This window comes from Candida tropicalis (assembly GCF_000006335.3).
Source record: "Candida tropicalis MYA-3404 genomic scaffold supercont3.9, whole genome shotgun sequence".
NCBI lineage: Eukaryota > Fungi > Ascomycota > Pichiomycetes > Serinales > Debaryomycetaceae > Candida > Candida tropicalis.
In genome coordinates, this window is record NW_003020061.1 from 63375 (window position 1) to 87537 (window position 24163).

The 24163-nt window shown below is 32.6% G+C and overlaps 12 protein-coding genes and 2 non-coding genes across 14 annotated transcripts; 9 read left to right on the forward strand and 5 right to left on the reverse strand. All coding sequences in view use genetic code 12, as the record gives it.

Annotated features, from left to right (window-relative positions):
- Window positions 1-4659: 4659 nt before the first annotated feature.
- Window positions 4660-6426, forward strand: CTRG_05599 (uncharacterized protein; the record flags this gene model as incomplete). Its single annotated transcript, XM_002551255.1, has 1 exon — window positions 4660-6426. One exon carries the CDS (start codon window positions 4660-4662, stop codon window positions 6424-6426), a length of 1767 nt encoding a protein of 588 aa, XP_002551301.1.
- Window positions 6427-7794: 1368 nt separating this feature from the next.
- CTRG_05600 (uncharacterized protein) lies at window positions 7795-8613 on the forward strand (the record flags this gene model as incomplete). Its single annotated transcript, XM_002551256.1, has 1 exon — window positions 7795-8613. One exon carries the CDS (start codon window positions 7795-7797, stop codon window positions 8611-8613), a length of 819 nt encoding a protein of 272 aa, XP_002551302.1.
- A 116-nt stretch (window positions 8614-8729) lies between these two features.
- Window positions 8730-8814, reverse strand: CTRG_06413. Its single transcript has one exon. It is a non-coding gene; the product is annotated as a tRNA-Phe (tRNA).
- A 331-nt stretch (window positions 8815-9145) lies between these two features.
- On the reverse strand, window positions 9146-9219 carry CTRG_06412. Its single transcript has one exon. It is a non-coding gene; the product is annotated as a tRNA-Arg (tRNA).
- A 1276-nt stretch (window positions 9220-10495) lies between these two features.
- CTRG_05601 (uncharacterized protein) lies at window positions 10496-11398 on the forward strand (the record flags this gene model as incomplete). The annotated part of the gene is made up of 1 exon (XM_002551257.1): window positions 10496-11398. One exon carries the CDS (start codon window positions 10496-10498, stop codon window positions 11396-11398), a length of 903 nt encoding a protein of 300 aa, XP_002551303.1.
- Window positions 11399-11968: 570 nt separating this feature from the next.
- On the forward strand, window positions 11969-12334 carry CTRG_05602 (uncharacterized protein; the record flags this gene model as incomplete). The annotated part of the gene is made up of 1 exon (XM_002551258.1): window positions 11969-12334. One exon carries the CDS (start codon window positions 11969-11971, stop codon window positions 12332-12334), a length of 366 nt encoding a protein of 121 aa, XP_002551304.1.
- A 55-nt stretch (window positions 12335-12389) lies between these two features.
- On the reverse strand, window positions 12390-13100 carry CTRG_05603 (mitochondrial 37S ribosomal protein uS10m; the record flags this gene model as incomplete). The annotated part of the gene is made up of 1 exon (XM_002551259.1): window positions 12390-13100. The coding sequence occupies one exon, from the start codon at window positions 13098-13100 to the stop codon at window positions 12390-12392; it is 711 nt and encodes a 236-aa protein (XP_002551305.1).
- A 180-nt stretch (window positions 13101-13280) lies between these two features.
- On the forward strand, window positions 13281-14162 carry CTRG_05604 (tRNA methyltransferase; the record flags this gene model as incomplete). Its single annotated transcript, XM_002551260.1, has 1 exon — window positions 13281-14162. The coding sequence occupies one exon, from the start codon at window positions 13281-13283 to the stop codon at window positions 14160-14162; it is 882 nt and encodes a 293-aa protein (XP_002551306.1).
- Window positions 14163-14230: 68 nt separating this feature from the next.
- On the reverse strand, window positions 14231-16018 carry KRS1 (lysine--tRNA ligase; the record flags this gene model as incomplete). The annotated part of the gene is made up of 1 exon (XM_002551261.1): window positions 14231-16018. One exon carries the CDS (start codon window positions 16016-16018, stop codon window positions 14231-14233), a length of 1788 nt encoding a protein of 595 aa, XP_002551307.1.
- A 269-nt stretch (window positions 16019-16287) lies between these two features.
- Window positions 16288-17268, forward strand: CTRG_05606 (uncharacterized protein; the record flags this gene model as incomplete). Its single annotated transcript, XM_002551262.1, has 1 exon — window positions 16288-17268. One exon carries the CDS (start codon window positions 16288-16290, stop codon window positions 17266-17268), a length of 981 nt encoding a protein of 326 aa, XP_002551308.1.
- Window positions 17269-17844: 576 nt separating this feature from the next.
- Window positions 17845-18666, forward strand: CTRG_05607 (acid phosphatase; the record flags this gene model as incomplete). The annotated part of the gene is made up of 1 exon (XM_002551263.1): window positions 17845-18666. One exon carries the CDS (start codon window positions 17845-17847, stop codon window positions 18664-18666), a length of 822 nt encoding a protein of 273 aa, XP_002551309.1.
- A 570-nt stretch (window positions 18667-19236) lies between these two features.
- TPI1 (triose-phosphate isomerase) lies at window positions 19237-19983 on the forward strand (the record flags this gene model as incomplete). The annotated part of the gene is made up of 1 exon (XM_002551264.1): window positions 19237-19983. The coding sequence occupies one exon, from the start codon at window positions 19237-19239 to the stop codon at window positions 19981-19983; it is 747 nt and encodes a 248-aa protein (XP_002551310.1).
- An 18-nt stretch (window positions 19984-20001) lies between these two features.
- CTRG_05609 (putative endodeoxyribonuclease) lies at window positions 20002-21045 on the reverse strand (the record flags this gene model as incomplete). Its single annotated transcript, XM_002551265.1, has 1 exon — window positions 20002-21045. One exon carries the CDS (start codon window positions 21043-21045, stop codon window positions 20002-20004), a length of 1044 nt encoding a protein of 347 aa, XP_002551311.1.
- A 651-nt stretch (window positions 21046-21696) lies between these two features.
- Window positions 21697-24153, forward strand: CTRG_05610 (protein serine/threonine phosphatase; the record flags this gene model as incomplete). The annotated part of the gene is made up of 1 exon (XM_002551266.1): window positions 21697-24153. The coding sequence occupies one exon, from the start codon at window positions 21697-21699 to the stop codon at window positions 24151-24153; it is 2457 nt and encodes an 818-aa protein (XP_002551312.1).
- Window positions 24154-24163: the final 10 nt, after the last annotated feature.

Here is a 24163-nt window from a genome sequence, read left to right on the forward strand (position 1 = left end):
AAAAAAAAAATTAAAGATTAGCTAAAGAGTTCTAAACCTTTAAGAAACAGACAATGGATGTCTCGTTATTTCATCAATGATTGGTGGAGTCAGGGCCACGGTGTTAATGGTTTATTGTAGTGTGGTTAAACGAATGGGGTTTATTTTTTGTTGTATGGTGAGAAGACAAGGTATTGCGTAGGCGTGGTTTGAAAAAAAAAAAAACAGTCGAATGTGTGATCCAATCGAGAACTTACAATGAGCTATATTGTACTATATTTTACCGTATTGTACATGCTGCATCATTGATTGTGATTTAACAGTTACAGTAAAAAAAACATAATGCAGAAGAAATCTGCAATGCACAATAAATCAATTTATTTTAAGACATGTCACATGTTTCGGTAAATTATTCGTTCACTCAAATTTTGTTTTGTTTTTTTTTTTTTTTTGCTTAGTTGTCACGACTTGCAACTTAATGCAATATTAAAACTGCAATTCTTTCTTTCTTGAATCTGTGAAACTATCAAATCCTTTTTTTATATAAATAGCCAGGTTTCTTCCCTTCACTAACGTACGACTGAGCCAACGATGGTTATCAAAGAAGAACAAAAGCTTTGTTTTGTTTTTTCCCACTCTCTTCGTAGTATAGATTAAAATAACATAATATATCTTATTATATAATTTAGGCGATTCTATATGTTACACTTGTTCCCTTTATTATTCTAATGGTTATATGACACTAACTGAGTTTATTTTTTATTTGATTTTTTCAACTCTCACCGTTTTTGTAGAATTTATATTTCCGATGAGTTTTTCCCAAGTATCAGAGATTTTTTTTCCGTCCCGTGCAATTTTCCACATGAATGAATCCGTTTGTTCTGGTCTTTACTCGGGCTCTAATTATCCAACTTTCACATTTTCCTCTAGATATAATTGATTATATATACCGAATTCTAGAGGAGATACATTGCAACACGGAATTACAAAAAAAAATGTATTAAAATGTTTTGCTTTCTTATTCATTATCACGACAATGACAATAACAGTACAATAGTGATTTTGCAAAGTTTAACATACTTTTTTTTTAGTACGACATAAATTCTAACATGAGATTTCACTTCAATTTGAATATTAGAGAAAGTCTAAACAGGGTTAAGTAGCAACAAACCTTGCATCATGTATACTCTAGTTGATTGATTATCCTGCTTGCTATTTTTACATCTGCGAAACAACTAAAAAATTTAGTAAATCGAAAACTAAATGAATAGAAACTAACAATAGGAAAGACTGTTGCATAAATGAAATTTCTCTACTTAGAAGTGGTATGGTGAAAACAGTGTTACATTCGGAATTGAATTCCAATTAGTAGATATTTGGCAAATAAATAGGAACTATATTCCTCTCACAAAATGCAATATTTAATAAGATATTTAAATTTTGCTCGTCAAGGTTGATATTTATATATATATATATTTTTATGTGCATTCAATTTGGTAATTATACCCATCCGTGACAATATTCTATTCTATTGATCTAAAAGATTTGTTTGAATTTTAATTGGCTTTATCGGTTTAACTTTGCTATTTTAGTAAAATATTTCTAAACAAAAAAAAAAAAAATAAAACAGTGGAGATTCGAGTAGTATAAGCAAAACAAATTTATAAAAAAAAAAAAGCAAGCAACAATTATTGTAATATCATAAATTTCCTGTTCCCCCAACAATTTTGAGCATCATTTTATTTTTATTTGTATCCTATGATTGTTTATTCGTTGAAGGTTATGTAGCGCTCAATCGACGTATACGCAACATGTTAGGACTTAATGCATAAGTATATATGTATTTGTACTATGATGTATGCCGGTTGATTTAATTTGAATTTTCCATTTTATATTATTTTTTTTTTTGAGTAATTTTATCCTGCCGGGTTTAATCAGTTTCTACTTGAAAGTGGGCGCGAGTGTGTGTTGAAGAAGACAGATGACGATGAGTGAAAAAGAAGGAACGACTTCTTGATTTGTTTTATACATTAAAAATTGACGATACTCTAATTTGTATAACTTGGGTTTATAACGCAGTTGATCATCTATTTAAAACATGATTCCAAGCAAAGATAAAACAAGGTTTTGACTTTGATTTTTTGTTTGTTTCCTATCTAGTTTCTTTACTGAACCTTATTAAGGAAAAGTAATTTGCCCTTGTTTAAGTTAATGGCTTTGCCACAAAACTCTTTCTCTTTATATTAATAATCACCTCTTTTATTTTTTCCTACATTCAGAGTTTCTTAATATGTTCTATTGTACAATGCTTAAAGTGCAATTATTAATAAATATCACTTCAGACGAAACTAGAACTGATTTTTTTTTTTGGCAAGAGTATTGATATTTAATTTTGATAGAGACTTTCACTAGGCTAAATATCATAGACTTAAAGGTTAATGCACAAACTAATCATTACTAATCTGTAGTTAGCTTACATTTGATATATGACAACCATCACTAATGGGTCACCACCTATAACCTATTCCGAGGTTATTAAGCTGACGATTATATTATTGTTTACGTGTCTAATTATAAGTTTCTCATATTATTATTTTTTTTTTTCTACTGCTGCTCCTGCTGCTGTTGTTGTTGTTGCTGAGAAATCAAAAAAAAAAAAAAAATAAAAGTCAGATTTCCCTATTGTGTGCTTCAAAGAAAAATAAATTATGCTGCATTGTCATGCAGTGTACTTCAACAAAAAAAAAAACAATTGATCCCATTTTTTTGCAATTGTTTTAAAATTAAGCCCATTTTATGCATAATTTAAACTAATTTAATTGTTTTGATTAGAATTTAAGAAAATTTAAAACTTCAGGTGGAATAAAAGTCTGTATGATCTAAAAGCAAATTATTTTAATTTTAAATTTTACTTTTACTTTTTTTAAGTTTGGCTTAGAATATTGGTATTTTTATTTTTTGTTGGTAATTTCATTGTAATCTTTCCATTCCCTATCTTCTATTTGTATCGGCCCGTATCCCCCCTTCTCTCTTTCAGTACCCGAAGATGAAGATAATGAAGAAAGAGATCTTTCTGAATTTCATGAATTCATGATACAAACCACGTGCACTTGTAATAGACTGACTAGGTTTCTATTCTGGAAATGGGAACTAATAATTGAAAGTGTACGTATCTAAGAATGCATTATCTTTTGTGTGCATGTGTGACCGTTTACTGTATGACTGACTTTCTTTTTTTTTGATTTTTGTTTCCAATTTCCTTGGGGTGTGAACAGATCCACAGGGGGTGAAATAAACATTAGATGACTGTAACTACGCTTTATTCTATTCTGCATTGCATATTGTCGTAATTTTAGCCCTTCTGCATCATTATTTTAAATAAATTTTAATCCGATTTGCAAAACTAAAAAAAATATATAATTTTTGTTTATTTATTAAAAAAAAAATTTTTTTGTTAGTCGCAATTGTCGTTCAATTTGAAATTCCATAATAAAGTTCTCAACTTATCTTAAACAATATGTATTAAAATTTTATGTTGTTAATTTACGTTATTACTCCTGATAATCTTTTGTTTTTCCATATTAGCATTCTCTTATTCTGCAGAAATGGAAGTATTCAAGGGGTTTTATATATTCTTGTTCTCCATTCCTCGCCCCCTCCCCCTCTTGTAATTGTTCATTGAAAGAATAAAAAAGAAATTCATAACTCCTTTATTTTTTCTGATCCTGCGTATTACGTAAATTTTCCGAAGTTAATAATAACGTTCTTGGTGGTGTAGTTTCTTTTTTTGGAATATTATTTTAGTTATAGGAAATTGTACATAATTTTAATTTATTACAGTAGGTTAAGCTTTGTTACTAATTCTATTTTTTTTTTATTTATTATTTTTGGTTGTTATTGTTCATTTGCAATTTGTATATTTTATCTCGTTCTGCTTCTTGGTATGTTGTCATTCTATTACGTCATGAGAAATTCTATTTTATTTGCATATGATACTATTATTTGGGTTCAACTCTATCACTGATGGTTGTCACGTGAACCAAACAATTATCTTACTTGTATTGATCATTCTGTTTCGTAGTAGTGTTTTGAATCATTATACTTTCATAAATACTTTACATTGTTGCTGATTGCAACACCATTCAAGCCGTACCTTAAAATGTAACAATACTATCGCTATTATACCTGATTTAGATAAGTAAGTCAAAAGAAAATGACTCTTCAACCAAAAACAACAAAAATGTGAAGTTCAACTCAATGATTTTTAAGTACAAGAAAGACTAAACTTGGGCTTTGATTAAAACCTAAATTGCGAAACATTTGGGCTATGTTTATTCCATAATGGATCAAATGTAAATTGAACATAATGGATACCTTCTATCTCCTATCTTTCCATTTTTTTTTCTTTTTTTTGTTTTATGCAACATGCGGGACTCGCCAATAATTTCTTAACTTCTCATTAAATAAACATTCTTTAAAATAAATAGTCAGTGATATTTCACGGTTGGTGAATGAGAAATAGACATTAATGAACCAAACACTCATGCTAGTAATTTTATCTGTGTCCTGCACATAGGTTTGATGGAATAAGGGCTGTTGGTCTTCACAGCAACAAAAAAAAATAAAAATCTCTTCATCTCAGATTTGAGACCACCACCAGCACCACCAGCATCCAGACAAATGTTTCATAGATATATTGCACAAGCACTGAATAAACCACTTCTACGATTGTTTTCAACGCGTTCCAGAGTTTTAACCCTTTTTGATGAAAAATGTCGATCTTGTGGGATTAAATTACAACAAGAATCACCGGATAAGCCAGGATTTTTCAAACTTGGTACTTCAATAGATCGAAAGAAACCAAAATATATATCTGAAGCCAATCAGAAATATAATCAATTTTTGTCTAAATTAGATGTGTCAGATAGAGATTTATTGATTAATAATTTCAATGTTCCAAAAAATATAGCCACCAAACCAATATCTTTAACTATCTCTAAACAAGAAGAGAATCCTACTGTTATTGAAAAAGATGAAGATATACATTCAGATACAAATCCAGCAGAATTACTTGAGAGTGATTATACCTGTATAAGATGTCGTGATATTCATCATCGTTCAAAATTCACTATGAATGCAAAAGAATTTGTTATTGATGAGTTGGATAAAGTTCTTTCAACAATTCCTAATGATTCCCCATTGGTTTACGTATTTAGTGCATTGGATTTCCCTATGGGTATCAATCCAGAGATTTTTGAACATAGAGATCCAAAGGATTTATATTTCATCATGACAAAAACTGACAACTTATTTCCCAAATCAAGTGGATCACATCATGATTATTGTAAGACATTTTTAAATGATTATTTGGGTAAGAAATATAATGTACCACCGGAAAATATCTTTATTGGTTCAGGAAAGAAACGTTGGAGAGTTAAACGATTGTATGAATTTATTCCTAATTATAGTTATTTCATTGGTCATACCAATTGTGGTAAATCTACCTTGATTAAAAGTATTAAAGTCGCAGAAGAATTGAAAAAATTTCCTGGCACTTCTCATAAGAAAGATTTCGGTAAAACTGATAAATTAATTGATAAATCATTTGCTAATGTCGGACCCGGAGTTTCTCATTTACCTGGTTTCACTCGTGATATTATGCCAGTATATATCAACGGGAATAAAACCATTTATGATGTACCTGGATTTACATCAAATACATACTTGAGAAATATTTATGAAAAATTGGATAGTAAAACCATTGCACATTTGTTTAGAGGGAGTTTGGCTCAAAAAAAGGCAACTTATAAATCACAATATATCACGGTGAAAGGACCAAATGTATTAAGTATTGAAGGAATTGGGTTTTTGGAATTTCCTGAAAACACGATGTATCAAATTAGAAATTCTACTGATCTTAAGTTGCATGTATTTAGGGATATTACAAAAGTTGAATCGCTTCTTTATGATGTTCCCAAATCGTTGTACCCTGTTTTCTTACTTCAAGATCAAACTCCGGAGTTGTCCCAATTTAATCGATACCTTGTTCCACCATTTTATGGTATAGTAGACTTGGTGTTGGAAAACATTGGATATATCAATATCAAACCTGTTGGAGCTAAAAAGACCAACAGCTTAGTCAAGTTTTATTTGCATCCAAGTATTAATACAATTATCAGACAACCTATAATGAACTACATCAATAAAACATTTACAGGACAAGACGAAAAGGGAAATCCTTTACCTAAACGTGATTGGAATCGTCTTAGTACATTCTATTTGAGTAGATACACAAATGAGGATCCATTCTATAGTAAATTGATTCCTACTACAAAAGCTGACGTAAATGAATACGAACAAGTTAATTCATTCGTATCAAATGGTCGTGAATACAATCTGGAGTATGCACTTACTTCGGATAACAAGTTTGACTTCTGGAAAGAGTAGAAAAAAAAGCATGCAAGGAGAATTCTTAAATATCTTGTATATACTGTAAATAAATTAATTCAATCGATGGATTAGACAATATCTTTTTTTTTATATATATGGTACGATAGTTGTGAAAGGGGGGAAGGGCAGAATGAGAGAAAATGCTAATTTAAAAATTCGGAACTGCTCCCCCTTGGCTAGACCACTGTTGAATCACAGATTCGTCCTAATTTGTATAAAAAAAATTCTCTCGATGCATACCGGGGTAAAGAAAAAGAGATCTAAATTGTGTCAGGCTCTCCTTTTTTTTTCTTATTTGCTCCTCAAATGATTAATTATTGAATGGACTTACTGTACCAAATCGCCCATATTAAACAGGTGGTTTTCGTATATGATTACAGCAACTGATCCGCTGTCAATTATAAACGGGCATATCTCGTGTGTGTGTGTGTGTTGAATAAATTAAATACAAGAAAATATCTTCGTTAAACGGGAAATATTGACTTTTTATTGAATGTTCGTCAATGAGTATCAATTCAATTTTTTTTCTCTGGTTTTCTATCTATGATAGTGGACACAAAAATTAGAAGGATTTTCAGATTGAGAATTTTAGATTGTTCATGTATAATTCTGCCCACCCCACTAAAAACACTTTTCACTCTACTTGACGACAATTAGATCAACTCCATCTCAATTCATTCACTTTAGCACATCTACAACGACGCGTCTTGTTAATTTTCTTTAGTTTAAATGGTCGTAGTTATAGTGATATAATTTGAAAGGGAATTTGATGAGCTCCTATTGTTCATAATATCACAAAGGATTTCCAAAAAAAGAACGTAACACTGGCCATTGTTTATCTTTTGTCCCAATTCGCGGTATCTGATGAAAGCAAAATCCTATACTGTCGTTTTGAAATTGTCCCAGAGTACACGAAATTATGCGACTTTTTTAATTTAATTTTTTGCTTTTAATTAAGGAAACAAAGAAAAAAAAAATTTTTGCTTTTGGCTTCCTATTTGTGTTTTGCATAGAATGTTTTTTTTTGTTCGTTTGTTTGTTTACAGTGCGAATAACCACAAGATCTTTTCACTCTTGTCCATTTGACAGGATTTTTTGGTATTTGTTTTGTTTCTTGTTTAAAAATATAAATTAACCCATTTTCCTTCCCCTTTTCTTCTTTTTTTTATTCATATATGTATATAAACCAATAGATATTCTTCTTTCTTTCGTTATTCCATTTGACAACATTTCCTAAACCCATTTAAATTACTTGCAGATCCCTGAAGAACAAAGTATCAAGCAAAAAAAAATAAAAATAAAAGTAAATAAAAAATTATTCATTCGTTATATAATTCTCCATTGAAACAACAACAAGTATAAAGAATGTTACGCAGTCAAAGTATTAACAATTTAAATACCAATAAAACATCCTCAGGGTTTTTAAGATCTTTAAGATCAAAGAAATCAGAAAATGAATTAACTAGAACTAATCTGCGAACAACAACATCATCATCATCACAACGTCCATTAAGTATAAGTTTATCTTCATTCAATATCTCAAACATTCTTTCCCTGTCCAAATTACTCCAAATTGAAGATATTGATGATGATCAGTCAAATAAAGAAAACAATTATCGAACTTTGAAAACAAGATCAAGTGTACCTATATTGTCCAGTAAATCCAGTAATGATGCTGTAATAAATAAAAGACATTCAACAATATTTCAAGTATCTCCAAGTAATAGTAGTAGTCCTCAAACAACTATTCAATCACAAATAGATTCAATTTTTGATGAATCTGATATAATTTATGTTGACACTTCAGAAGATGATATAATTTCAAATACTTCAAGTACAAATCCAATTGATAAATCAACAAATATTAATAAAATGCATCGAACTATAAATTCAAATAATTTATCTGATTTTATAAATGAAATCCATGATGATAAACAAGATCATGGGAAAATAACATTTGATTTTAATTTATCCTCAGAATTAAAAGATTTGGAATCATTAAATACATATTTGAAAAATCAATCAAATGAATTTATTTCAAGATTTTCCCTAGTGGGAAATGTATTGATGATGAAAACTACAAATAATGTGGAAAATATTAATAAAAATATTCTTGATGATGATTTCCTAGATGCTTTAAAACTGGATGATTATATAGAAGAAGATTTAATATTTAACATTTAATACACAAGAGGAAAAATAAAGTATTCCTTTCTATGAGATCAACCTCCCTCTGTAAGTGTAGTTTTTATTTTTGCAACAGTGATTTCAAAATCCAAAATCAAAAAAAGAAAAGAAAATGCAGCTTCTGTGGCTCGAACACAGTACCTCCAGATTACCTAAAGTATCTTCAGTCTGACGCTCTCCCAGATGAGCTAAAGCTGCGAATTTTATAAAGGTTGGTAGCGTCTGTTTCAAGACACTTCGGTAACTACAAGTATTTGTTTTATTTTCTTGGACGTGATTTCATTTGTTATATAATAGTTGGGAAATTATGTGGATCCATTGGACAGTTAATAAACTAGGAGACAATACGACTATGATAGCAAGGATATTGATTAAACTGTATATGACTTATCAAACTAGTATGCATCTTCTAACAACGAATCTATCTTGAACGTGACTTACCTTCATGAAAACCATAATAGGTGATCAAAAACAAAAAAAATATAACCTTAACGCTACATCAAGTGATGTAAAGCAAAAAAGAAAGTTAAACCCTACCTGGGACTCGAACCCAGAATCCTTTGATTAGAAGTCAAAAGCGATAACCAATTTCGCCAGCAGGGCATTAACCTGTACAAGATTCGAACTGTATGTTTGAAACATGCTCGATCTGATCAGAACAACTGAACTAGAAGTCCTGATTTGTGGTTTTGACAAAACCCTTGGATTTTGACACTGATCGTTTTCTAAATCCTTTCATGTTAAGACCACCTGTTGTAACCAAACTTTCTGATTACTTGATTTAATGTCATTAAATCTACTTTTTCACGCATTCTAAACTACGCGATCTTTACTCTTGTTTATTTCTGTTTCCTCTTTTTCATTTAAATTTTGAGCAAAAATGTAATTAAAACATAAGATTATCAAACTTTTAACAATAATAATTTTTCTAAAACCCTCCTACGCATCACGCCACACTTAACTTACAATGAAAAGCATAAAATTTCTCCATGCCAATTACTTGATCTGAATTTATCAATTGAGATCAGCCATAAATCAGAGCAACTCATCTGGAATAAAAAGCACATGCTACCAATTACGAATGTGGAGAAGTTAACAGAAAACAAACAAGAAAAGTTGATTAATAATCATCCATGTCAAACGTTTTTCGGCATTACAATCATTTTTAAATCAGACTCGCTGTGAAAAATTTTTCTATTTGAATATTGTGGAGTAATTACAGATAATGCACAGCAAATTCCTTTTTAGGGGGTAAGAAACAATCTCCTGCATTTAACTTATCTTTACGTTAACAATGGCTAAAAAATTCTTTTTTTTTTTTCTTTATTTATTTTTCTGACTTCTTTGTTTCTCCGTTATTGTTGGGAAAAAATTGCACACACAACACACAACATTCAGACAAGAAGAAATTATCAAACATACAGAAAAAAAAAACAACGCAACAAATCAAAGACATTAATGCGACTACAAGGGAAAAAAAAATAGATACAGTAGAGCACAGTAGTGATGAATAATATTGCTCTGACTGTACTTTTTTCCTTTCCTTTTTTTTTTTCTTTCTTTTCCCTCTTTTCCTTTAGTTGCTCCTTCTTCTTTTCTTTTACATTTCTCTGTTATTATTATATATTATTACGAAGCAAGAACCATATCTTACCTATTAGATAATTTTCAATAATTACGAGTTGATAATATTTTCATTTATAAATTCATCTGATACCCGTTTACTTCCCCTATTATTAAAAAAAAATAGCTCGCATTCGGTCACACATCCGCTTCGTTTATCAGAGAAACAAAAATAAAAAAAAAAAAGACAGAAAAGATAAAAGAGAATTTTTTTTTTCTAATTGCTTGTATATTTTTTTTTTCTACTTCTTCCGAAATGTCAATAAGACAACTAAATTCACCAGATTGTATAGACAAGCAATTCACTAATCTATCACTATCAGAAAGAAAACTAAGTTTGTCTAAACCAACTACACCCACTACAACCAAAACATTATCTACTTCAACTAACCCTATGACCACATCACCACAGGATATACTACCACAAAGAAGATCTTTACTTTCTTCTAGTCTAGCAGCTGAAAAGAGACAACGAGGTGCATTCTTTAATATAAATGAAGTTATAGAAGATGAAAATTTCATTGAACATCCAGAACCAGAACTATTAGCCAGTTCAGTAGGATTTGATGGGAGAATGATCCCTTCAACTTCAACTATTTCATTACTATCGTTAAATCAACAACAACAGCAACAACAACAGCAACAGCAACAGCAGGCTCAACAATCCCATGATATTTATCAATCCCCTAAATCATTAAGCGGAGGTTCGTTTTTATTAAGAAAGAATTCTATGGCTTCTTATTCAAATCTACAGAGATTACAACAATATCAGAAAATGACTTCACCATCTCAAATACCTGATTATATTCATTCATCAAATGGCATAAATATTAATAATGCCAATCATGTAAACGGAATCCCAATCCCTGATTCTCCAAATTTAGATCCTGTTTCTTTAGGTGGGTCCCCTTCAAGATTCTGGTTATCCTCACAAACACCACCAATATCAACTAATAATTCATTCAAAAGTAGACCAACTGTGGCGCTACATAATAATGGGAGTAGTTCTCCAGTATTATATCCAGTTCAAACTCCGATTGAAGAATTGCCAATGACTCCATTATTTTTAAATTCTAAAACTGATTATTTTTCTAGAGTCGCCAGAGTAAGCGAAGGTGAAGAGGAAGACGATGATGAAGACGTGCAAAAGGATTACTAAATATAAAGAGTTGTAAATACACACATATATACACACATAAAGCGGGACATATAGGTTAATATAGAATTGGTTTTTATTTTTAATAGGTTATAATCACATAGTCAGAGAGTTTATTTCTTAGTTTGAATGTGGGGGGGGGGGGGAGAGAGCGACTCAAGTCGACGTACGACGTGAGTACCCTTTTTTTTTGGCAGTGTTTCGAACAAATGGACCTGATTAATTTTTTTTTCTCAGTTTTTATTACATACTATTCCGCCACCAATAATCATGTCAACGTACGAAGGTATGTAACATTATCCATAGCCTATTAGCAACGACAATTACTAATACTTACATTAAAAAAAAAAAGATGAACATAATATAACACCTACCCCTGCAATACAGAACTCAGAAAGAGAGAACCGTGGTAGACAACATGAAACTTTATCTTCATTAATTGATTCATTTTTAAATAGACGATCTGATGGAGAATCATATTCGTCTAGATCAATATCCGACACAAACGAAGAGGCTTTAATCTCGGCATTACGTCAATTGAGTGAATCTAGTGATGGTTCAAATATTGCTCAAATGTTAATGGATTCATTAGGTGAAGGTAAACATTCAAAAGGTGTAACTTCGGAATATTTAGATACTTTAGAAAGAATTCCAATTAAACAAATTGATAATGATTCATGTTGTCCTATTTGTACAAATCGTTTTAAAGATGATAAATATCCTTTAGTTGTTAGATTACCTTGTGGTCACGGTGTCAATCATATTTTTGATTTGGAATGTGTTGGACCTTGGTTGCAAATGAATTCAACTTGTCCAATGTGTAGAACAAATGTATTGGAAGTTGAAGCAAATAGAAGGAAAAAGATAGATGAAGAGATTAGAAAAGCCAAAGAAGAAGATTCCGAAGAAGAAGAAGAGGACTGGGATTTATATGGATGAATATTTAATAATATAGAAGAAAATGTATATTTACATGATGAGATAAGTGAAGTTATTATTTTTGTAAATGGTCTTTAAATGACGAAGAATTAAGCAATTCTTGAACTTTCTTAGCAACTGGATCTTCAAGACCTTCATAAGCATCAGGCAAGTTGAATTCCTTTAATGCTTTCAATTCATTAACATAGTCTAACGATTCATAAGACACAACAGTAGCCTTGTATTCAACATTTGGGAACTTGTATTTGTTCAAATAAGATAACCACAAATCAATAATCTCTGGATTAGCATCATATGCAACTAATTTCTTATTATATGTGATTCTATGGAAATTTTGTTTAGTTTTAGCTTGAGCAAATGGTGATTTGATAACAGTATATAATCTCTTTTCAGTTTTAAGACTTTCTAATCCTGACATAGGTATACCCATGTAGTACGCAGTTCTTAATGCAAATTCCCCAATTCTAATTAATTCGTCTTCATCATAACCTCTTAAAGTCAAAGTGGCAACTTGATCACCATGAGTTTTTGGTAATCTTAATGGTTTATATTTCAATAATTCAACATTTATTGGAGTTGGTCTTTTATGAGTTAATTTATGGGAACTTAATATTTGAGGATTATATTCTTGTTGATCTTTTGATAATGCTTGTTTGAATTGTTCATTTTCAATTTTTTCTTGTTGGACTTTGTTCATAAATTCTTTTGGTGACAATTTGAATACACGACTACGTGTAGAAAAAGATCTAATCCCTGGTCTAATCATGGTTTAACTTGATTAATACTTGGTTCTATTTGTTGAAAATTTTTCTTTTTTCTTTCTTGAGTTTTTTTTGTTTTAAAAATTGTCTTCTTTTTTATTCGCATTAAAAAAATTTTTTTTTTATTTATTTGGCTGTAAGATTTTTCTCATCAAACCTCATCTATCATCGCCATATAGTGAATAATGGGTAAAGCTAATAAAGATAAACGTGATTTATATTATAGAAGAGCCAAAGAAGAAGGATGGAGAGCTCGTTCTGCATTTAAACTTTTGCAATTAAACGAAGAATTTAATCTTTTTGAAGATTTAACTAGAGTAGTTGATCTTTGTGCAGCACCAGGTTCTTGGTCTCAAGTATTATCTCAAAAATTAGGACCCAATTCAACTATTGTTGCTGTTGATTTACAACCAATGACTCCTATAGATGGTGTTACTACTATTCAAGCAGATATCACACATCCAAGAACTTTACAAAGAATTCTAGATTGTTTTGGTGGTGAACCAGCTGATTTTGTTTGTAGTGACGGTGCTCCAGATGTTACTGGATTACATGATTTGGATGAATATATTCAAGCTCAATTAGTATTATCTGCATTACAATTAACCACATGTTTATTAAAACCAGGCGGTAAATTTGTTGCAAAAATTTTCCGTGGTAGAGATATTGATCTTTTATACAGTCAATTAAGTTATTTATTTGATAAAGTTATCTGTGCTAAACCTCGATCAAGTAGAGGGACTTCATTAGAAGCATTCATAGTTTGTCTTGGTTATAAACCTCGAGAAGGTTGGCAACCTAAATTACAATTATCTACATCTACAGAAGAATTTTTTGAAGGTGCAAATATAGGTAAACAAGGAACCATGGAAATTAAAGAATTTGGTCCTCAAGAAAGAAAAATTGCTCCATTTGTTGCTTGTGGTGATATAAATGATATTGATTCTGATGCTACTTATAGCATAGATATAAACACGCTATCTTTAGAGCCAGTGCAAATGCCAACTGCACCACCTTATAAAAAAGCATTAGAAATGAAACGTAATGGTGAATTACATAGACGATAGGTTAAATACAACAAAATAATATATTCCGATTTTTATTTTTGTTACTTTATCTATACATTATATATTATCTAGTTTTCTTGTTTCTTGAATTCTTCTTCACCTTTCAAAACCAAAGCATCTGGTTTCAAAGTTGGGAACAACAAGACTTCTCTAATGGTGTTGGAATCAGTCAAAAACATAGCCAATCTATCAATACCACAACCCCAACCAGCAGTTGGTGGTAAACCATATTCTAAAGCATTACAGAAAGTTTCATCAACCATTTGTGCTTCATCATCACCTTGAGCCTTTTGTCTAGCTTGTTCTTCAAATCTAGCTCTTTGGTCAAATGGATCATTCAATTCGGTATAAGCATTACAGATTTCTTTGGTAGCAACAAAAACTTCAAATCTTTCACACAAACCTGGGATATTTCTATCTTTCTTAGCCAATGGAGACATCATTTGTGGATGACCAAAGATAAAAGTTGGGTTGATAGAAGCATCTTCCAATTCACCAACCAATTTATCCAACATTCTAGCGTTGGTCAATGGTGGACTACATTCCAATTTGTTGTCTTTCAAAACTTTCTTCAAGAATTCACCGGTTTCTTCAGTGTGCAATTGATCACCAGCTGGGAATTTGACATTGTAAACCTTTTCCAATTCTTCAATCATGTTGATTCTCTTCCATGGTCTGGAGAAGTCCAAGGTCATTTCTTTACCGTTTGGACCTTCTGGGTGGTATTTAATGACATAATCACCAGTGATTTCTTTAACCATTTCGGAGAACATCAATTCGGTCATGTCCATCAAATCATAAACATCAGCATAAGCTTGATAGAATTCACAAGTGGTGAATTCAGGGTTATGGGTCATATCAATACCTTCGTTTCTGAATTGACGACCAATTTCATAAACTCTTTCCATACCACCAACAACTAATTCTTTCAAGAACAATTCTGGAGCAATTCTCATAAACATTTCCATGTTCAAATCATTGTGGTGAGTAATGAATGGTTTGGCAGTAGCACCACCAGCAATAACATTCAAAATTGGGGTTTCAACTTCAACGAAATCTCTGTTGTCCAAGAATTTTCTAATGTATTGGATAATCTTTGATCTAACTCTAAAACGTTCTCTACTAGAATCGTTCATGATCAAATCCAAGTAACGTTTTCTGTATCTAGCTTCTTGATCTTTGAAACCATAATGTTCAGTTGGCAACATGTGCAAACATGGAGTCAACAATTGCACAGTTCTAGCATAAACAGACAATTCACCTTCACCACCTTTAGCTGGAGAAGTTCTACCTGGATAACCAGTAACACCAATGATATCACCTCTCTTCAACATTTCGTGCATTTTTTCAAAAGCTTCGAGACTTTCGGCATCTTGAGCTTGAGCCATGATTTGAACTTCAATACCATCACCTTTCAAGACGTAGAATTTCAATTTAGAACCAGATTCTCTCTTGGTCATAATTCTACCACTGACATTAACAGTAATTTCAGATAAAGTTTCACCTCTTTTCAAGTGACCGTATTTTTCAACAAATTCTGGGAGTCTGGTATCGACATTGAATTTGTGTGGGTATGGGTTGAAAGCAGTTGGATCAGCATTGTTTTTATCTCTCAAGTCAGAAATTTGACGGGATCTAATTTCAAAGAATTGATTTGGGTTCAAGTCAGCAAATTCATCTTTCTTTTTTGGAGCAGCCTTTGGTGGAGCAGCAGCAGCCTTAGCAGCTTTCTTAGCTTCAATTGCTCTTTGTTTTTGTCTTTTTTTCAATTCGGTTTTGGAAACTTGTTCACCGGTGACATCATCCAAGTAAGTTTTTTGGACTTGTTCAGCAACTTTATCAACTTCTTCAGACATTTTCGTATGGGTTGGTTATTGGTAATAAGAAAAGGTTGAACGAGAGATAAACTAAGAAACAACTATTAAAAAAAAATTTTCTTTCTCTCATCATCTTGGGTGAAAAAGTTTTTCTCCAGTCTCGCACTACAACGCTTGAACACACTATGAGTAAAAGAAAAAATAAAGAGAGAAAAAAAAAATTACCAACCAAAGGGAAAGAAAAATTTTTCGTTAGTGAGAGGTTGAATATTGAAATTTAAATCTAAATCCCCCCATATTGATACATCATGGCCCCTAAATACACCCCAGCTACATTGGATACTATCAATATCTCGTCATCAGTATTGTTATCCTTGTTGAGACACACTTCTGAACATTACCCACAATTATTCTCTGGTGCTTTATTGGGATTCGAAGATGAAAATTTAATAGATGTTACTCATGGATTCCCATATCCATATCCAGATCAATATGAAGGTGGTTCTTTCAAATCTAGAAGTGGTGGTCAATATCAAAAAGATTTATTGGAAAACTATAAAAAATTAGGATATGGTATTGAATTTTTGGGATGGTTCCAATCAACCGTATCAGGAAATTTCATCACCAATCAATTAATCGAAGCCTTGGCTCAACAACAATTAAACAATTCTAATGCATTCATATTAGTCAATGATTTATCCAGTGTCGGACAAGAAGTCTCCATCAAAGCTTTGAGATTATCTACTGGTTTTATGAATGCTTATATTGAAGGTAAATGGAAGTCTAAAAATTTGGAAGCCAACAAAACTTCTTTTTTGAACATTTTTGATAAATTAAATTTGAATATCAAGAACCAAAAATTGGTCGATGTTTACTTGTCAAGCTTGTCTCCAAAACCAACCGCTGAATCAGAATTAGGTGTACTTAATCTTTTATCCAACCTGAACTCCACTGGTCAATTGTTGGAATCCTTATACGGACAAATTGATTCCTTCAACTACGATCAAAACAACTTCAACTACTACCAAAGACAATACCAAAAGGAACAATCCAAGATTCAACAATGGAAACAACAAAGAAAATTGGAAAACTTGGAAAGAGCTAAAAGAGGTGAAAAGGAATTGGATACCGATGAATGGAAAACCATTTTCAAATTACCAATTGAACCATCAAGATATAACAATATTTTACACAGTCGTTCTATTGATGTTTTATCTGACGACATTTTAAAGAAGTGTGATGAAGAGTTGATCAAAAGCTTTGCTATTGAAAGAAAGTTGAGTGCTTAAGTACGAACTAAATAGGGAGCAAATAACTAATGTATAGTAGAATAGAAAACTTCGGATATATGGAGAGAGAGAGAAGAAATAAAAAAAAACGACATGTAGTTGTAGTAGTAGGTTTATAGCATTTCATGATTGGTTATATTTTGTGACCAGAACTACTTTGGATCATCGCATCACAACGATGCCATCTATATTACATTTTACTTTCCAAGTTAAAAAATATACAAAAAAAAAAAAAAAAAAACAATTTCTAGAATCCTATCCAGCCGAGCCATTTTGATCGTCACCAAATTTTTATCACAACTGGGAGTATAAATAGTGACGGAAAAAAATCATACACATTCAAGTTACTTTCTCTTTTGAAAAAGAGCAACGAAAAGAATTTTAGCCAATAATGGGAAGACCAAAAGTAAGTAAACTGAATGATTTATGTCACATAGAAGATTACTTTAAAGATACTAACCACTTATGACGTAGTATATTCTAATAGTGAGACATGGTGAATCCGAGGGAAATTGTGATAAAACTGTCAATAGATACACTCCCAACCATCTCGTACCTTTGACTCACAATGGAAAAATGCAAGCATTACAAGCAGGTGAAGCCTTGCTGAAGTTCTTGTTAGATCAAAGATTAGAGACAGCAGGAAATGACGACAAGGCACGTAATCCTAGATCGATTATGTTTTTCACATCCCCGTACTTACGAACCAGACAGACTTGCAATAATATCATTGAAGGAATTAAGAATGTTCCTGGTGTGGAATATGATGTTAGAGAAGATGCAAGAATGAGAGAACAAGATTTCGGTAACTTTCAACCTGAACTGGAAGAGATGGAGAGAATTTGGAAAGAAAGAGCACAATACGGTCACTTCTTTTTCCGAATACCTCATGGTGAAAGTGCAGCAGATGTTTATGATCGAGTAGCAAGTTTCAATGAATCATTATTTAGAAAGTTCAGATATGATACGTTTCCTAATATTTTAGTATTGGTTAGTCATGGGATCTGGTCAAGAGTGTTTCTTATGAAATGGTTTAAATGGAGTTACGAAGAGTTTGAAAGTTTAAAAAACATCCCACATTGCCAGTTTTTGGTTATGAAGAAACACGATGACGATCAAAAGTATCATTTAAAGACAAGATTACTCACTTGGAATGATAGTGATGAAGATGATGAATTGGCCTTGGGTGAATGTAGATCGAGTGATCTGGAGGTTTACAAGTTGATCCAAGAACAAAGAGATGCAGTCAATGCGACAAAAAAGAAGAATAAAAAACTTGAAGCAATGTACAGGGAAGTGTATAATGATACTCAACAGAATGGGTATAAGAATAAGTTGGTCTCCACCTTTCAAATGCAGAACCAGAGTGTAACAAATAGTGTTGAAAGCTTTCAGTAGATAGGATATCACGTAGTGGTTATTCAGTAGACATTTTTTTTTTGTTTTAATTTCAATACACATTTTGTATACAGTACAGTACATGTGATCAGATGGGTTCACGTCATGTTCTGCAACACAATTTGGGAGCAGAGAATGTGTAAGTAAGAGAATCAGATGATACACTCACCAGTGCAAGCAATAAAGAAAAAAAAAATTACAAGGCCCCGGATTAGACTCGTACGAAACACAAAACAAAAATTTTTCCTTTCTACTTTACTCTCTCATACTGTGTGTGTGCGAAGTGGTGCGTGCGTGCGTGGGATGTAGACAATAATTATTCGTGCCAAAAAGAAAAAATTCATGTGGTGTTACCACTTCCATTTTTCCTTTGCGTAACACCGGGATTGAAAAATTCGTTAACAATAACTACCAAAAAAAAAAAGGAATATAAATATACAATTGTTTCCCCAAAGGTCTCAAACCAAGGTCAATTGAAAAGGAAAAAAAAAGTTTTTCCCTTTTTCTGTTTAGTTGTTTTTTTTATTTCAATAAAACAATTTTATTTAAATCAATTAATATTATAACACAATGGCTCGTCAATTCTTCGTCGGAGGTAACTTCAAAGCTAACGGTACCAAACAACAAATCACTGATATCATTGAAAACTTGAACAGTGCTGATTTACCAAAAAACGTTGATGTTGTTGTCTTCCCACCATCTGTCTACTTGGGTTTGACTGTCTCCTTGAACAAACAACCAACTATTTCTGTTGGTGCTCAAAATGTCTTTGACAAAGCTTGTGGTGCTTTCACTGGTGAAACTTGTGCCTCCCAACTTATTGATGTTGGTGCTAAATGGACTTTGACTGGTCACAGTGAAAGAAGAACCATCCTTGGTGAATCCGATGAATTCATTGCTCAAAAGACTAAATTTGCCTTAGACAACGGTGTTGGTGTTGTTTTATGTATTGGTGAAACTTTGGAAGAAAGAAAATCCGGTGTCACTTTAGATGTCTGTGCTAGACAATTGGATGCTGTTTCCAAGATTGTCTCTGACTGGACCAACATTGTTGTTGCTTACGAACCAGTCTGGGCTATCGGTACCGGTTTGGCTGCTACTCCAGAAGATGCTGAAGAAACCCACAAAGGTATCAGAGAACATTTGGCCAAGACCATTGGTGCTGAACAAGCTGAAAAGACCAGAATCTTGTACGGTGGTTCTGCCAACGGTAAGAATGCCCCAACCTTCAAAGACAAAGCCAATGTTGATGGTTTCTTAGTCGGTGGTGCTTCATTGAAACCAGAATTCGTTGACATTATCAAATCCAGACAATAAATGATAAATCAACGTTGATTATTTTAATGTTTTGTATACGCCTATAGATTTTAACATATTCTCGTGAATTTGTGATGATTCGATATAACTGTAGTCATGTAGCTTATCGTAAATACCCCTGATGTGACCAAAGTATTCTTGTTGTTTATTTTCAATGAATAGTCTATCGACATAAATGTCCGATTCAGTGAGAATTTGGTTCGGGGCTAACGTTGCCGAAAGTAGTTCCAACAGTTCCGACTTTTCCCCATTGATCCAATTTGACAAGGAAAAAAATAATTTCTCCTTTGGAGTAAATTTCATCCATACTTCCGCCTGTTGAATCGACCCCGTATAAGAATGAAGGATCACCGTTAGGTCTGGGAATTTCTTCACCTCATCATACATTAAACCATGCGCCTTCACACAATGGAGTGAGACCTGTTTCTTTAATTCATTAGCAAAAGATAAATGAAATTGGAAAATATCCACTTGATGGCTAATATTTACTCTACATGGAGATAGTTTGTTTCCCTGTGGCATTGGGAAATCCAAATTGCCGTAATATCCATTACCTGGAACTCTAAACAATTTATCCAAACCAATCTCTCCAATACCAAAAATTTTCAAATTATGTTTTGTAATGATTTGTAAATATTTTTCCTTGTGATCTTTGAGATTAATTGGTTCAGGGAGCATCTCAAGTAATTCTGGGCTCGGTTCTGGCTTAAGAATCTTCTTGTAATGCTCTTCCTTGGTGGGAATTGTCTCGGAAATGTAGAATAAGTGACTAAACCAAGGATGTACACCAAAATAAGGTACAATTATTTCAGGTTTTGTTAGATTACTCAATAGTATATCCAAATATTCAAGATCCAAATGTTGGGTAGTCATAAGATGAAGATAGTTTTGTGGAAATTGATCTATCAGTTCATTTAGAATATCTGCAAATTTCTTTGCCTGTTGTATAGTACATTCTGGATGAAAATGACAATGACTATCGCTAAGATTAATATCCATTTTGTCTGTATTATAGAATCTGGAGAGACTAATTAACATTGATGTAATTTTTGTTTTTTTCATGAACTGATACCCTCACGCGAACTTTGTGAAATTAAGAGACAACTTCATACCCGTCTTAAAGAAAAAAAAATAACAAAGCTGCTTAGAGAATAACTATGTGGATAGCAACCCTGATTAACTAGTGTAAATACGATAACCAACACTATATTAAAGTGAAGGCTGTGATATTAACTCATGGATCTATAGTTTTTTTTTTTCATATTCGACCCTTTGTTAGTTGACTATAAGAAGTGATTTTCTCTTTTCTAACACTGTTCTCGGTGTATGGGGCCGTACGAAGCAACCAACAAAAATCCAATATCGAGCGTCACCAAAAGAGTTCACAGAAAAAAAAAACACTGAGAAACAAAAGAAAAGAAAAAAAAAAAAAACCAAAATAAACAAACAAACTACAAAAAAAAGAAGAAGAGAAAGCTATATCAACATCCCTACAAAACAAACCCATTTTCAAGAATTAAATCAATTACAAAGTCAACTAGTACCCGCGTACATAAACATATTATCAGACGAAGAAGACAATTATATTAGAAAGACTCCCAAAAAATAGACACGTCCACCTACAATATAGTTCCCTGACTTTACTTTATTTTTTTTTTCTTGTTTCTCCTCCTGTTCATTCTATCTGTATTTCTTTTAAAAATAAATCCAGTCATGTCTGAATCTACTCCAATAAAACTCCCTTCATCTGCTCCTTTTCCAGTTGTAGTATCCTCAGTTTTATGTAAACCAGGTGAAGTGGTTTCTAAACATAAAACTATATTCAATTATAAGTATTGGGATTATCAAGATGACCCTAATTCCACCGAAGACCCTCCAAAGAAAATACGAGTTGAACGATTGGGTACTTTTGAAAGCCCAATTGAAGGCGAAATCGATAAAATCAATATATCTCCACAAGATGAGATAACTCACAATGGCATTGAGTTAATGTTTATCAAAGAAGCATGTCCTCACACGGTTCAATATGGAGGATTATGTGCATTATGTGGGAAATCATTAGAAGAAGAAAAAGATTACTCCGGATACAACTATGAAGATAGGGCAACAATTGAAATGTCTCATGACAAAACTGGATTGAAAATAAGTTTTGATGAGGCAGCTAAAATCGAACACAGCACGACCGACAGATTAATTGACGAGAAGAAGTTGATTCTTGTTGTGGATTTGGATCAAACAGTCATCCATGCAACTGTGGACCCAACGGTTGGTGAATGGCAACTGGACCCTTCAAACCCAAATTATCGTGCTGTTAAAGACGTCAGATCGTTTTGTTTAGAAGAACAACCTATCGTTCCTCCTGGATGGACTGGTCCAAAATTGGCACCTACAAAATGTACTTATTACGTGAAACTTCGTCCTGGATTACTGGAGTTTTTGGAAAGAATGTCAGAAAAATACGAGATGCATATTTATACCATGGCAACAAGAAACTATGCTTTAGCCATTGCTAAAATAATTGATCCCGAAGGCAAATATTTTGGAGATAGAATTCTTAGTCGTGACGAAAGTGGTTCCTTGACTCATAAGAACTTGAAGAGATTATTTCCAGTTGATCAGTCGATGGTTGCTATAATAGATGACAGAGGTGATGTATGGCAATGGGAAAGTAATTTAATTAAAGTTGTTCCATACGACTTCTTTGTGGGCATTGGTGATATTAATTCGAGCTTCTTGCCAAAGAAGAATGGCCAACTTACTGGACCAATCAAGAAGAGGAAAAATATTGCCAAGTTAGAGGCAGCTGCCGAATTATCAAAGGAAGGCGAAATCATAGATGAACAAGGTGAAATTGAGTCTATATCCAGTGATACTAATCGAGATGGCGATGGTGCCACAACTGCTTCCACAACACCGGTCCCAACAGCTGCAAGTGAGGATGATGATGATGATGATGCCCATTCTGATGTTTCTACAAGTTCTCCAGTAGAGAGGATTCTCGAATTAGGTGGTGGTGAAGGCAATACCAGTTTATTATTAGACCAGTCATTGGCAAGAAACCAATCAATCGAGCAACAACAACAGGATCGCCCGTTGGCTAAATTGCAACATGACCTCGAACAGATGCATGAACACCGTCATGAAAATACAGAAAGTAAATCTCTGGAAAGTGGATCTGAAGATGAAGATGATGACGAGGATAATTTATTACGTGATGATGATAATGAATTAGTTGCGTTAGACAAAGTGTTGGTAAATATTCATGAGGAATATTATAAACGATACGATAAGGAAAATAAACCAGATTTGACTGAGATAATTCCTACTATGAAGAGTAAAGTGCTAGATGGTATAACAGTATTATTTTCTGGTATTATCCCGCTAGGTATCAATCTAGATTCTGCTGACATCGTGATATGGTGTAAGCAATTTGGTGTCAAAGTCGTGAATGAAGTATATCCAGATATTACTCATGTTGTTTGTCGAGACATCGGTGAGGATATTGGACCTACTTTTAAGGCCAGAGTTGCAAGAAAGTTATATCCGGATACAGTTAAGATTGTGAATCCTGATTGGTTATTTGCATGTTTAAGCAATTGGACTATAGTCGATGAGAAAGAATACTTGGTTTCTACAGAGAATCCAAAGCTTTGGAAAATACAAAATGCCGAGCTTGAGAAATATAAGAAAGCGTTGGAAGAGAGAGCTCACATGGCCGAAGCTACCCATATAGATTCCATTGACTCATTTGATGAATATGACTTGGATGAAGCAAACCAAGAAGTGGATGATTTCTTGGCTGGTTTAAGTGATGATGACGACGACGAAGATGATGGTGATCTTGACAACGCAAACAACATTAACTTTGCTCAAGAACAAGAAGAAGAAGAAGAAGAAGAAGACAACAATGGTAACAAAGTCCTTGAAGGAGCAGATAACGTTGATGAAGAGGAAGAAGAAGAAGAGGTTTCTACTACGAATGGCCACGATTCATTTATCAAAAATCTTTATAGTAACAAGAAGAGACCCTTGCAAGAAGAAGAAGAAGACAGCGATGCTGAAACTAATGGTGAAACATCAAGTAAGAAACAAAAGGTTGAAATGGATGAGGAATTTTTAGATGATTTGGAAAAAGAGTTGCTTGATGGCTTTGATGATTTAGAAGAGTAGTCACAAAACT